At 35.1% G+C, this 13,343-nt stretch overlaps 1 protein-coding gene across 1 annotated transcript; it reads left to right on the plus strand.

The window, feature by feature from the left end:
• The first annotated feature begins 1,625 nt into the window (after window positions 1-1,625).
• LOC131641939 (uncharacterized) lies at window positions 1,626-13,124 on the plus strand. Its single transcript, XM_058912234.1, has 3 exons — window positions 1,626-1,965; window positions 2,092-2,817; window positions 11,932-13,124. Exons 1-3 carry the CDS (start codon window positions 1,626-1,628, stop codon window positions 13,122-13,124), a joined length of 2,259 nt encoding a protein of 752 aa, XP_058768217.1.
• The last annotated feature ends 219 nt before the right edge of the window (window positions 13,125-13,343 follow it).

The raw sequence follows: 13,343 nt of genomic DNA on the forward strand, positions 1-13,343 counted from the left end.
CACATGTGCAAACTGAAATAAAAATATTCCTTCCTTCGCCTCCTTAATGACCACTCCTTTCACTGGTCTCCATATATACGCTATCCGTGTCCTCAGAGATTTCACGTGAATGCGACGATCACAGAGAAATCTCCCCACAAGACACCATCTTAGATCTACCGTCTCATCCCCGTCCTCTGGTATGTCTAAACAGAATCCGTCTTCGTCGCGATCATCCCCTAGCGATAGGCCCTCGATGTTAACTTCAACCATGATGATGAAAAAACAGTAACACAATATGTCTAGAGGACAAAAACTCAGAATAATATACTTTCGCATCGTCAAAAATGAATCAGCAGCGTAGCAGGAATATCACGGCTTGAGAATGATGAAAACTTTGCACGTGGTAGCAATCTTCTCGGATCTGTGACAGCCTAAACAACCTAAAAGAAAACTTGAAAAACAAGGAAACACGCTTCTCAGAAGAGAAGAATAAACTTTGCCCTAGCAGAGACTAGGAATAGTCTTATGGTATAGTCAATATATTAATTTAAATGTTCTAACTGTGAAAAATTTTATCTTGATTTATTCATGGTGGGCGTCAGGGCCGGATTTGGGCCTGTGCAGTCTGGCCTACTGCACAGGGCCTCAAAAAATCCAGGGCCTCAAAATTTTACTTTATGTTACCTGTTAAATCCAGCCCAATCAATTAATAACTTTAAAAAAAATAGCAGCCCAGTTAAACAAATCAGAGTGAAATAAAATACACAATATATTAGCCCAGCCCATAAAAGTAAAACACGCACTGCATTGGATTTTGACCATTGGTTATATATATATATATATATATATATATATATATATATATATATATATATATATATATATATATATATTAGGTTATGCACCGTACGGCAATACGGCAAGTGAAAGCTTCAAAAATTAGCAAATAGGGCAATACGGCATTGCATTTTCTTAATTACCAGGTTCATCACTTTTTTAATATTTTTATTGATTATACAAATTTTACTATTAAAAATAACGTTTTTTTATTAATATTATTTAGTACAAGTTTTAGTGTTTTTTTCATTGTTAATTTATCAAAGGTTATATAAACTCTTTAATATATATATATATATATATATATATATATATATATATATATATATATATATATATATATATATATATATATATATATATATATATAAATTCATAAAAATAACTTTTTTTTTCATAATTTATTTATGAAAATTTTAAAAATTTATTTTTTGAATTGTTAATTTGTTAAATTATGATTTTATTTTTTGATTACTCATTATCTTTAATTTTTTTTATCGGTTCAACTTTGACGTTCTCTATCTGAATCAAACTCAACACCGTACATTTGATCAAGAACAGCAAGAAATTTCAGGTTTTAATTTTTTTCATTGTTCAAATATGTCTTCTAAATTGCCTCCTAAAATTAGAAAGTTTGATTCTGAATATGAAAAGCGTAAAAAAAAAAAAGACTTGATGAGTTAACTCAGTCTCAATTGGGAGCTCTTGATAAATTCATAATAAAAGAATCAAAAAATTTAGTTGAAAATCAGAATGCTGGTAATGTTGATGTAGAAATTCTTGAAAATGTGGTTACTACTGAAAATATGGAAGATAATGTTGATGTTAATGCTACTGAAAATATGGAAGATAATGTTGATGTTAATGCTACTGAAAATATGGAAGATAATGTTGATGTTAATGCTACTGAAAATGATATCTTAGACGTTGAAAATGTTGATGTTGAAAATGTTGATAATGTTAGTGACAATGGAAAAGATATATTTGATCCGAGAATTTGGGATTCTCTTGATTCCAAAAGTATTGATTTATTAGCTACAAAAGGTCCTAAAAGAGATTTCTATATTGTGAAGGGTCCTAAAGATAAATCGTCTAGACGCTTTACGGCTAATTTGTATACTAGAGTTTTATCAAACGGAGAGAAGTGTGATAGAGATTGGCTTGTTTACTCAAAAGAGCTTAATAGAGCATTTTGTTTTTGTTGTAAGGTTTTTAAAAAAGGGATTGGTAGAGGTCAATTAGCAAATGAGGGTTTTAGTGACTGGGCACATGTTGGTGAAAGACTTAGAGAGCATGAAATAGGCATCGAACATATTAAGAATATGACTACTTGGTTTGAGTTGCGTCATAGAATGAAAAACTTTGAGACTATTGATAAAACATCTCAAAGATTAATTAACAAAGAAAAGGATCATTGGAAAAGTGTTTTAAAAAGAATTATTTCAATCGTGAAATTTCTTGCTAAACATAATTTAGCCTTCTGTGGTTCTAATGAGAGATTGTACCAAAATAGCAATGGAAATTTTTTAGGCTTAATTGAAATGTTAGCTGAATTTGACCCAGTTATCCAAGAACAAGTTAGACGTATTACAAATGATAATATTCATGTTCACTTTCTTGGATATAGCATCCAAAACGAGATAATACTTTTGCTTGCTTCTGCAATTAAAAATGAAATCATTAGAAAAATCAAACAAGCAAAGTATTTTTCAGTGATACTTGATTGTACTCCTGATGTCAGTCACCAAGAGCAAATGTCTTTGATAATACGATATGTGAATGTTTCTTTAGTTTCTGTAAGTGTTGAGGAATCTTTTTTAGAATTTATGAATGTGGATAATACAACTGGCCAAGGGCTTTTTGATGTTTTACAAAATGAATTGAAAAAGCTTGATCTTGATCTATTTGATGTGAGAGGACAAGGTTATGATAATGGGTCAAATATGAAAGGAAAACATCAAGGTGTACAAAAGAAATTTTTAGACATAAATCCGAGAGCCTTTTATGTTAGAACAAGATTTGTTCTGATCAATATTCTTAGTTTTGATGATAACAAGGATATGAATTTTGTGTGAGATAATGTGATACTCTAATACATTGCAATTTCCATTTCAGGAAATATATAAAGAGTATGCACAAATCAGCGCTTAGAAGCTTTGTCTCAGAAGGTTCAGAATGCAACATCAGAACATGGTCTGGCAAGACATCAGAAGATGGTCAAGGCAGAATCAGAATATGGGTCTATGGAAGCATCAGAAGAACTTGAGATCAGAAGCAGTAGCACTGAAGTTCTGATGGTATCACGCTCAGAAGCACTTCAAGGTCAGAAGACAAGAAGATGCTTTGCACCAAGCTGTTTGACTCTGATGATTTTCAAACGTTGTATTCTCGAACATCAGATCAGAAGAAAGTACAAGTGGCAGGCTACGCTGACTGACGAAAGGAACGTTGGAAGCTATTAAAGGCAACGTCAGTAGACACAGCGTGAACAAGGCTCGAGGTAGTTGACAAAAGCGTGAAACATTAAATGCAATGCTGTACGGAATACGCAAAGCATTAAACGCACCCAACGGTCATCTTCTCAAGCGCCTATAAATATGAAGTTCTGATGAGAAGCAAGAACAACAACTCTGAACAAAATTCTGTGAATATTAACTTGCTGAAATGCTGTTCAATTAAAAGCTCAGAAACTTCATCTTCATCAAAGCTCACTACATTGCTGTTGTAATATATTAGTGAGGTTAAGCTTAAACTTTAAGAGAAATATCACTGTTGTGATTATAGCTTTTCAGAAGCATTTGTAATACTCTTAGAATTGATTACATTAATTTGTAAGTAACTAGAGTGATCAAGTGTTGATCAGAATACTCTAGGAAGTCTTAGCTTGTGTCTAAGCAGTTGTATTTAGAGTGATCACGTGGTGGTCAGGATACTCTAAGAAAGTCTTAGCTTGTGTCTAAGCATTTGTTCCTAGAGTGATCAGGTTGTGATCAGGATACTCTAGAAGACTTAGTCGTGGGCTAAGTGGAAAACCATTGTAATCTGTTACGATTAGTGGATTAAATCCTCAGGTGAGGTAAATCACTCTGCGGGGGTGGACTGGAGTAGTTTAGTTAACAACGAACCAGGATAAAAATAACTGTGCAATTTATTTTTATCGTTCATGTTTTTAAGACTACACTTATTCAAACCCCCCCTTTCTAAGTGTTTTTCTATCCTTCAATTGGCATCAGAGCGCCGGTTCTAAGGTGCAAGCACTTAACCGTGTTTAGAAAAGATTCAGGAAGAGAAAAACGCTTCAGTAAAAGATGGCTGGTGAAGTTCATACAAATCCAACTGCATCTACATCTGGCTCTGCTGAGCAATACAACGGTAACAATGGTTACACCAGACCACCAATATTCGATGGTGAAAACTTTGAGTTTTGGAAAGATAAATTAGAAAGTTACTTTCTTGGTCTGGATGCTGATCTATGGGATCTTCTGTTGGATGGTTACAAACATCCTGTTAAAGCTACTGGTGTAAGGCTCACGAGAAGCGAAATGAATGATGATCAAAAGAAAGATTTCAAGAATCATCACAATTGCAGGACTGTTTTGCTGAATGCTATCTCTCATGCTGAGTATGAGAAGATATCTAACAAGGAAACGGCCCATGACATATATGAGTCCTTGAAGATGACTCATGAAGGAAATGCTCAAGTCAAGGAGACCAAAGCTTTTGCACTAATCCAGAAGTATGAAGCCTTCAAGATGGAGGATGATGAAGACATTGAAAAGATGTTTTCAAGATTTCAAACTCTGACTGCTGGATTGAGAGTTCTCGACAAAGGCTACACCAAGGCTGATCATGTAAAGAAGATCATCAGAAGTTTGCCCAGAAGATGGGGCCCAATGGTGACTGCATTCAAGATTGCGAAGAATCTGAATGAAGTTTCTTTGGAAGAGCTGATCAGTGCTCTGAGGAGCCATGAGATTGAACTTGACACTAATGAACCTCAGAAGAAAGGTAAGTCTATTGCTTTAAAATCTAATGTTAAAAAATGCACTAACGCTTTTCAGGCTAGAGAAGAAGATCCTGAAGAATCAGAATCTGAAGAAGAAGATGAACTGTCCATGATCTCCAGAAGGGTAAACCAACTCTGGAAGAGCAAGCAAAGGAAGTTCAGAGGCTTCAGAAGTTCAAAGAAATTTGAACGAGGAGAATCTTTTGGTGACAGAAGATCTGACAAGAAGAAGGCTGTCTGCTATGAGTGCAATGAGCCTGGACATTACAAGAATGAGTGTCCGAAACTTCAGAAGGAGAATCCCAAGAAGAAGTTTCATAAGAAGAAAGGTCTTATGGCAACATGGGATGATTCTGAATCAGAATCAGGATCAGACTCTGAAGGAGAGCAGGCAAACTTTGCGCTGATGGCGACAGAAGATGATGGATCAGAATCTACATCAGAATCAGATTCTGAAGAGGTATTTTCTGAACTATCTAGAGAAGAGTTAGTTTCCAGTCTAACAGAGCTTCTTGAATTAAAAGCTCATCTTAGTATCAAATACAAAAAGCTGAAAAAGCAATTTGAATTTGAAACTAAGAAGCTTGAGTTGGAAAATTCTGAATTAAAAGAAAAAGTTTTAAAATTATCCAATAATGTTGGATCTCCTTCTGATTCAGAAAAATCCACTCCCAGTCTGAATCATATTCTGAAAGAATATGATTTAAGTTTCAGGAAGTTCTTATCTAGAAGTATTGGCAGAATTCAGCTAGCTTCTATGATATATGCTGTGTCTGGGAACAAGAGAGTTGGCATTGGTTATGAGGGTGAAATCCCATACAAGCTTGAATCTGTGGATGATATGAAAATATCATACAAGCCTCTGTATAACCAATTTAAATTTGGCCACTCCCATGATATTAAGCACACATCACATGCACAAAGTTTTCACACAACACACACCAAGAAGCATGTGACACAACCTAAGAAATATCATGGAACTCAGAATAAGAAGTATCATACTGTTCCTCCTGCTAAATATTTTGCTAAACCCAAGTTCAATCAGAACTTGAGGAGAACTAACAAGAAAGGACCCAAGAGGATGTGGGTACATAAGGAAAAGATTATTCCTATTGCAGATATCCTTGGCTGCAAAAAAGGAAAAGCACAACATGTCATGGTACCTGGACTCTGGATGCTCGCGACACATGACAGGAAGAAGGTCTATGTTCCAAGACCTGGTGCTTAAATCTGCTGGAGAAGTGAAATTCGGAGGAGATCAGAAGGGCAAAATTATTGGCTCAGGATCTATAAAGTCTGGTAACTCTCCTTCTATTTCTAATGTTCTTCTAGTAGATGGATTAGCTCATAACTTATTGTCCATAAGTCAATTGAGTGACAATGGTTATCACATAATCTTTAATCAAAAGTTTTGCAAGGCTGTAAGTCAGAAGGATGGCTCAATCCTATTTACAGGCAAGAGAAAGAACAACATTTATAAGACAGATCTTCAGGATCTTAAGAATCAGAAGGTGACTTGTCTTATGACTGTTTCTGAAGAGCAATGGGTCTGGCACAGAAGATTAGAACATGCTAGTTTGAGAAAGATTTCTCAGATTAACAAACTAAATCTGGTCAGAGGACTCCCCAATCTGAAATTCAAATCAGATGCTCTTTGTGAAGCATGTCAGAAGGGCAAGTTCTCCAGACCTGCATTCAAGTCTAAGAATGTTGTTTCTCAAGGCCGTTAGAACTCTTACACATTGATCTGTTTGGCCCAGTCAAAACAACATCTGTCAGAGGGAATAAATATGGATTAGTCATCGTTGATGATTATAGCCGCTGGACGTGGGTAAAGTTCTTGAAACACAAGGAAGAGTCTCATTCAGTGTTCTTTGAATTCTGCACTCAGATTCAATCTGAGAAAGAGTGTAAAATCATAAAGGTCAGAAGTGATCATGGTGGCGAATTTGAGAACAGATTCTTTGAGGAGTTCTTCAAAGAAAATGGTATTGCCCATGATTTCTCTTGCCCCAGAACTCCACAGCAAAATGGAGTTGTAGAGCGAAAGAATAGGACTCTACAAGAAATGGCCAGAACCATGATCAATGAAACCAATATGGCTAAGCATCTCTGGGCAGAAGCAATTAACACTGCATGCTATATTCAGAATAGAATCTCTATCAGACCTATTCTAAATAAGACTCCTTATGAATTGTGGAAGAACAGAAAGCCCAACATTTCATATTTCCATCCTTTTGGATGTGTATGTTTTATTCTGAATACTAAAGATCATCTTGGTAAGTTTGATTCCAAAGCACAAAAATGTTTCCTTCTTGGATATTCTGAACGCTCTAAAGGCTACAGAGTATACAATACTGAAACATTGATTGTAGAAGAATCAATCAATATCAGGTTTGATGATAAGCTTGGTCTTGAAAAACCAAAGCAGTTTGAGAATTTTGCAGATTTTGATATTGATATATCAGAAGTTGAAGAATCAAGAAGCAAAGCTGCAGAAGCTGGCAGTCTCAGAAGCAATGGATCAGAAGATCAAGTTGCTGCATCTTTAGAGAATCTTAGGATTTCTGAAGAACCAACTATCAGAAGATCACCTAGACTTGCCTCAGCTCATTCAGAAGATGTGATCCTTGGAAAGAAAGATGATCCCATCAGAACAAGGGCATTCCTTAAGAACAATGCAGAATGTCAATTAGGTCTTGTTTCTTTGATCGAGCCAACTTCTGTTGATCAAGCTCTAGAAGATCCAGACTGGATAATTGCCATGCAAGAAGAACTAAATCAGTTTACAAGGAATGATGTATGGGACTTGGTTCCTAGACCAAAAGGATTTAACATCATCGGTACTAAGTGGGTTTTCAGAAACAAGCTAAGTGAGAAAGGTGAAGTGGTAAGAAACAAAGCCAGACTGGTTGCTCAGGGTTATAGTCAGCAAGAAGGGATTGATTATACAGAAACCTTTGCACCAGTGGCCAGGTTAGAATCTATTCGTCTATTAATTTCTTTTGCCACTCAACACAACATCACTCTTTATCAGATGGATGTCAAGAGTGCCTTCTTAAATGGTTATATAGATGAAGAAGTTTATGTTCACCAACCTCCTGGTTTTGAAGACTCCATGTCTCCAAATCATGTTTTCAAATTAAAGAAATCATTATACGGATTGAAACAAGCTCCCAGAGCCTGGTATGAACGTTTGAGTTCTTTCCTTCTGGAAAATGATTTCACTAGAGGAAAAGTGGACACTACTCTCTTTTGTAAAACATTTAAAAAGGATATTTTAATTTGTCAAACATATGTTGATGATATTATCTTTGGAACATCTAATGCTACACTTGGAAAGGAGTTTGCTGAGTCTATGCAGGCTGAATTTGAAATGAGCATGATGGGAGAACTCAAGTAATTCCTTGGGATTCAAATCAACCAAACTTCCGATGGAACCTATGTTCATCAAACGAAGTATGTGAAAGAACTTCTGAAGAAGTTTAATCTTTCTGAAAGCAAAGAAGCCAAAACTCCTATGCATCCAACATGTGTACTGGGTAAGGATGAGGTAAGTAAGAAGGTAGATCAGAAGTTGTACAGAGGTATGATTGGATCTCTTCTATATCTAACTGCTTCTAGACCTGACATTCTCTTTAGTGTTTGTTTGTGTGCTCGATTCCAATCAGATCCAAGAGAATCTCATTTAACAGCGGTTAAGAGAATTCTAAGGTATCTGAAAGGTACTACTAATGTTGGTTTAGTTTACAGAAGATCTAAAGATTACAACTTAGTAGGATTCTGTGATGCTGACTATGCTGGAGATAGAATAGAAAGAAAGAGCACTTCTGGAAGTTGTCAATTTCTTGGAAGTCATCTGATCTCATGGTACAGCAAGAAGCAAGCTACTATTGCCCTTTCAACAACAGAAGCAGAATATGTTGATGCTGCTGTTTGTAGCACACAAATGCTCTGGATGAGAAGTCAGCTGGAAGATTATCAGATATATGAGAGTAACATTCCTATTTTCTGTGATAATACTTCTGCTATATGTTTATCTAAGAATCCTATTTTACATTCAAAAGCTAAACATATTGAGATTAAACATCATTTCATAAGGGACTATGTTCAGAAGGGTGTTATATCTTTAAAATTTGTGGATACAGACCATCAATGGGCTGATATCTTTACAAAACCCCTTGCTGAAGATAGGTTTAAGTTCATTCTGAAGAATATCAGTATGGATTTATGCCTAGAATGAGAAGATGAGAAGATCTTATGTATGAGTATCTTCTGAAATGAAATTGGATTTTTTTTTAAGAAGTTCTGATTGAAATCAATTAGAAATTGTGATTCAGTTATTACTAACGTTTCATTGTCTAAGTTGATTCAGAATCTCTTTAAAAGCAAAACAGCTGTAACTGGCTATCCAGATGGTAAACACGTGTTCACTATTTCTGGACAAGCGTGCGTGCAGTTGAGGGGACGTCTACTTAGGTAACTGTGCAAATCTCGTCTTTTGTCATTATTATCTCTCCTCACGTCACGTAACATTAAATGCTATCCATCATTTACTCTTTTTCAGTTTTCTTTTTATACTCTTCCAAACTGAAGACCAGAGGGTTCTTGAGTTGTTTGCGCAGTCTTTGCGTAGGATAGAGTCTTAGGCTTTAAGTCTTTGTAGTTTTCTTTCCTTGTTGCATCTGTTTTCTGCATACACCTTTTGTAATCCTTCTTGTTGAAATCAATGAAAAGTTATTTATGTTTCTTTCCTTTTGTCTCTTGCTTTACATCTGAATCTTTTATGTTTTTTGATGTTATGACAAAAAGGGGGAGAAAATATATGATAAATGATCTGATTAATATTATCAGTTACCGAGTAAAAAGGCTCCACATTTACTAACAGAACTTGCAAAGTTCTATGTTTTTAAGTTGTGTTGTTGCAGGAATCAAAGATTCAAGATCAACATAAGAAGCAACAAAATGGATCAAGCTCTTGGATTCTTGAAGCAAGCTGAGTGCTAGGAAGCTTCAGAATCAGAAGCAAGAAGGAAGAATGATCAGAAATTCTGATAATAGAATATGATCCAAATCATTGTCTATTTGCTCTGATACATTGTCTATTGGATCTGATATATTCTATATGGCTTATATGGCTCTGATACATATTTTGTGTTCTGATACACATTTTATGTTCTAACTCATTCATGCTGACTTTTGTCGTTTAGTTTTGTTCTGTAACATTTCAGGATGTAGAGATGCTCTGATGATGCTCTGGTACATTCAACAATGTTCTGATACAATCTAGCATGAAGTGATGTAAGAAGAAATTCAAAGCTCTAAAGCTATCTGAGGGAAGCAGAAATCAGAAGCTGTGAATGTTCTAAAGATCCAAAAAACTCAAGTTCTGAAGCTGTCCTAAATGGAAGCATGAATCAGAAGCTGTGAATGTTCTGAAGATCAAAGAAATTCAAGTTCTGAAGCTGTCCTAAATGGAAGCAGGAATCAGAAGCTGTGAATGTTCTGAAGATCAAAGAAATTCAAGTTCTGAAGCTGTCCTAAATGGAAGCAGGAATCAGAAGCTGTGAGTGTTCTAGGGATCTAAAGAAATTCAAGTTCTGAAGCTGTCCAATGGAAGCAGAAGTCAGAAGCTATGAATTATCAGAAGACAGAAGCTTATGTGATCGTCTCTACCGAAATTATCAGGGAAGTCTTTTATTATTAAAGTTCTTCGAGTATTTATTTCAGGGGGAGATTATTCATCTCAGGGGGAGATTGTTAATCTTAGGGGGAGACATATTCACATGCTTATGCTATAGCTGTGTAATTTGTCTTTAGCCGTCCGCTCTTTCTGATCGCAAATTCATATCATTTATATATGTTTTTGTCATCATCAAAAAGGGGGAGATTGTTAGAACAAGATTTGTTCTGATCAATATTCTTAGTTTTGATGATAACAAGGATATGAATTTTGTGTGAGATAATGTGATACTCTAATACATTGCAATTTCCATTTCAAGAAATATATAAAGAGTATGCACAAATCAGCGCTCAGAAGCTTTGTCTCAGAAGGTTCAGCATGCAACATCAGAACATGGTCTGGCAAGACATCAGAAGATGGTCAAGGCAGAATCAGAACATGGGTCTATGGAAGCATCAGAAGAACTTGAGACCAGAAGCAGTAGCACTGAAGTTCTGATGGTATCACGCTTAGAAGCACTTCAAGGTCAGAAGACAAGAAGATTCTTTGCACCAAGCTGTTTGACTCTGATGATTTTCAAACGTTGTATTCTCGAACATCAGATCAGAAGAAAGTACAAGTGGCAGGCTACGCTGACTGACAAAAGGAACGTTGGAAGCTATTAAAGGCAACGTCAGTAGACACAGCGTGAACAAGGCTCGAGGTAGTTGACAAAAGCGTGAAACATTAAATGCAATGCTGTACGGAATTCGCAAAGCATTAAATGCACCCAACGGTCATCTTCTCAAGCCCCTATAAATATGAAGTTCTGATGAGAAGCAAGAACAACAACTCTGAACAAAATTCTGTGAATATTAACTTGCTGAAACGCTGTTCAATTAAAAGCTCAGAAACTTCATCTTCATCAAAGCTCACTACATTGCTGTTGTAATATATTAGTGAGATTAAGCTTAAACTTTAAGAGAAATATCACTGTTGTGATTATAGCTTTTCAGAAGCATTTGTAATACTCTTATAATTGATTACATTAATTTGTAAGTAACTAGAGTGATCAAGTGTTGATCAGAATACTCTAGGAAGTCTTAGCTTGTGTCTAAGCAGTTGTATTTAGAGTGATCACGTGGTGGTCAGGATACTCTAAGAAAGTCTTAGCTTGTGTCTAAGCATTTGTTCCTAGAGTGATCAGGTTGTGATCAGGATACTCTAGAAGACTTAGTCGTGGGCTAAGTGGAAAACCATTGTAATCTGTTACGATTAGTGGATTAAATCCTCAGGTGAGGTAAATCACTCCGCGGGGGTGGACTGGAGTAGTTTAGTTAACAACGAACCAGGATAAAAATAACTGTGCAATTTATTTTTATTGTTCAAGTTTTTAAGACTACACTTATTCAAACCCCCCCTTTCTAAGTGTTTTTCTATCCTTCATTTTACACTCCATGTGGTTGTCATAGTCTTAATTTAACCTTGTGTGACATGGCTAACTCGTGTGTTAAAGCTAAAGACATTTTTGGAGTTGTTCAACGCATTTATACTATTTTTTCTAATTCCACTAAGAGATGGAAAATTTTAAAAGATAATGTCAAAGGGTTGACTCCAAAATCATTATCATCTACTCGATGGGAGAGTCATATAAATAGTGTCAAAGCTATAAAATCTCAAATGTCTGATTTTAGAGAAGCATTGCTTGAAGTGTCAGAAATGGATCTTGATTCTAAAATAAGAAGTGAAGCTAAATCCCTAGCCACAAATGAGCTTGGTGATTTTGAGTTTTTAATGAGTATAATTATTTGGTTTGAAATATTATACGAAATTAATTTGGTTAGTAAGCTTTTACAATCAAAGAACATGCTTATTGATGTTGCTATGGAAAAAATAAAAGGGCTGATTTCTTTTTTTGAGAGATATAGAGAAGATGGTTTTGATAAGGCCTTGGATAGTGCTAAGGAAATTGCTATTGAATTGAATATTGATCCAGTATTTCCTCAAAGACGAATAATTAGAAGAAAAAGACAGTTTGATGAGAATTTGAATACCCCGTCAGTTGAGTTATCTGAAGAGGAATCCTTTAGGATTAATTATTTTCTCTACCTTGTTGATCAAGCCATTGCATCTCTTAAAATGAGATTTGAGCAGTACCAACAGTATGAAGGTATTTTTGGTTTCTTATTTACTTCTCATAAGTTACAATCATTAGATGATGCAACCTTGGAGTCTTGTTGTAATCATTTTGAACAGGAACTGAAACTTAATGATCGATCTGATATTGATGGAAAAGAGCTATGCGTAGAGTTAAAGTTATTAAGAAACATCTTGCCCGAAGAAATAACAGGACCTATTGATATATTAAAATATTTGAAGGGCATGGATTATTTTCCTAATACAATTATTGCATATAGAATTTTATTGACTATTCTTGTAACAGTTGCCTCTGCCGAAAGAAGTTTTTCAAAATTAAAGTTGTTGAAGTCTTACTTGCGGTGTACCATGTTACAAGAAAGACTTAATGGCTTAGCATTAATAGCAATTGAGAATGATATCTTAGAGACAGTGCAATATGAAGACTTGGTTGATGAATTTGCTTCAAAAAGTGTTCGAAGGATAGCTCTATTTAAATAGATAGAATGTTGATCATAATATTAACTTGAAATTGTATTTTGATGTTATTGATTAAAATATAACTATTTTCAATGTTATTTATAAGGATGACTATTTTTTATGTTATTTACAATTTAATTAAAGAATAATTTTATTTAACATATTTTTATATATTTTTTTATTAAAGGTCCATTTTGAATATTAGAACAGGGCCTCCAAATTGTTTGAGACGGCCCTGGT

The sequence above is a fragment of the Vicia villosa genome, unplaced genomic scaffold, assembly GCF_029867415.1.
Source record: "Vicia villosa cultivar HV-30 ecotype Madison, WI unplaced genomic scaffold, Vvil1.0 ctg.004292F_1_1, whole genome shotgun sequence".
In the NCBI taxonomy this organism is placed as follows: domain Eukaryota; kingdom Viridiplantae; phylum Streptophyta; class Magnoliopsida; order Fabales; family Fabaceae; genus Vicia; species Vicia villosa.

Coding starts and splice junctions, on each gene's coding strand:
- LOC131641939 (XM_058912234.1), top strand. CDS start 1,626: ATGGAAGATAATGTTGATGTTAATGCTACTGAAAATATGGAAGATAAT. Junction 1,966..2,091: donor TTTATCAAACGGAGAGAAGT/GTGATAGAGATT, acceptor ACTGGGCACATG/TTGGTGAAAGACTTAGAGAG. Junction 2,818..11,931: donor TTTAGACATAAATCCGAGAG/CCTTTTATGTTA, acceptor TTTTCTATCCTT/CATTTTACACTCCATGTGGT.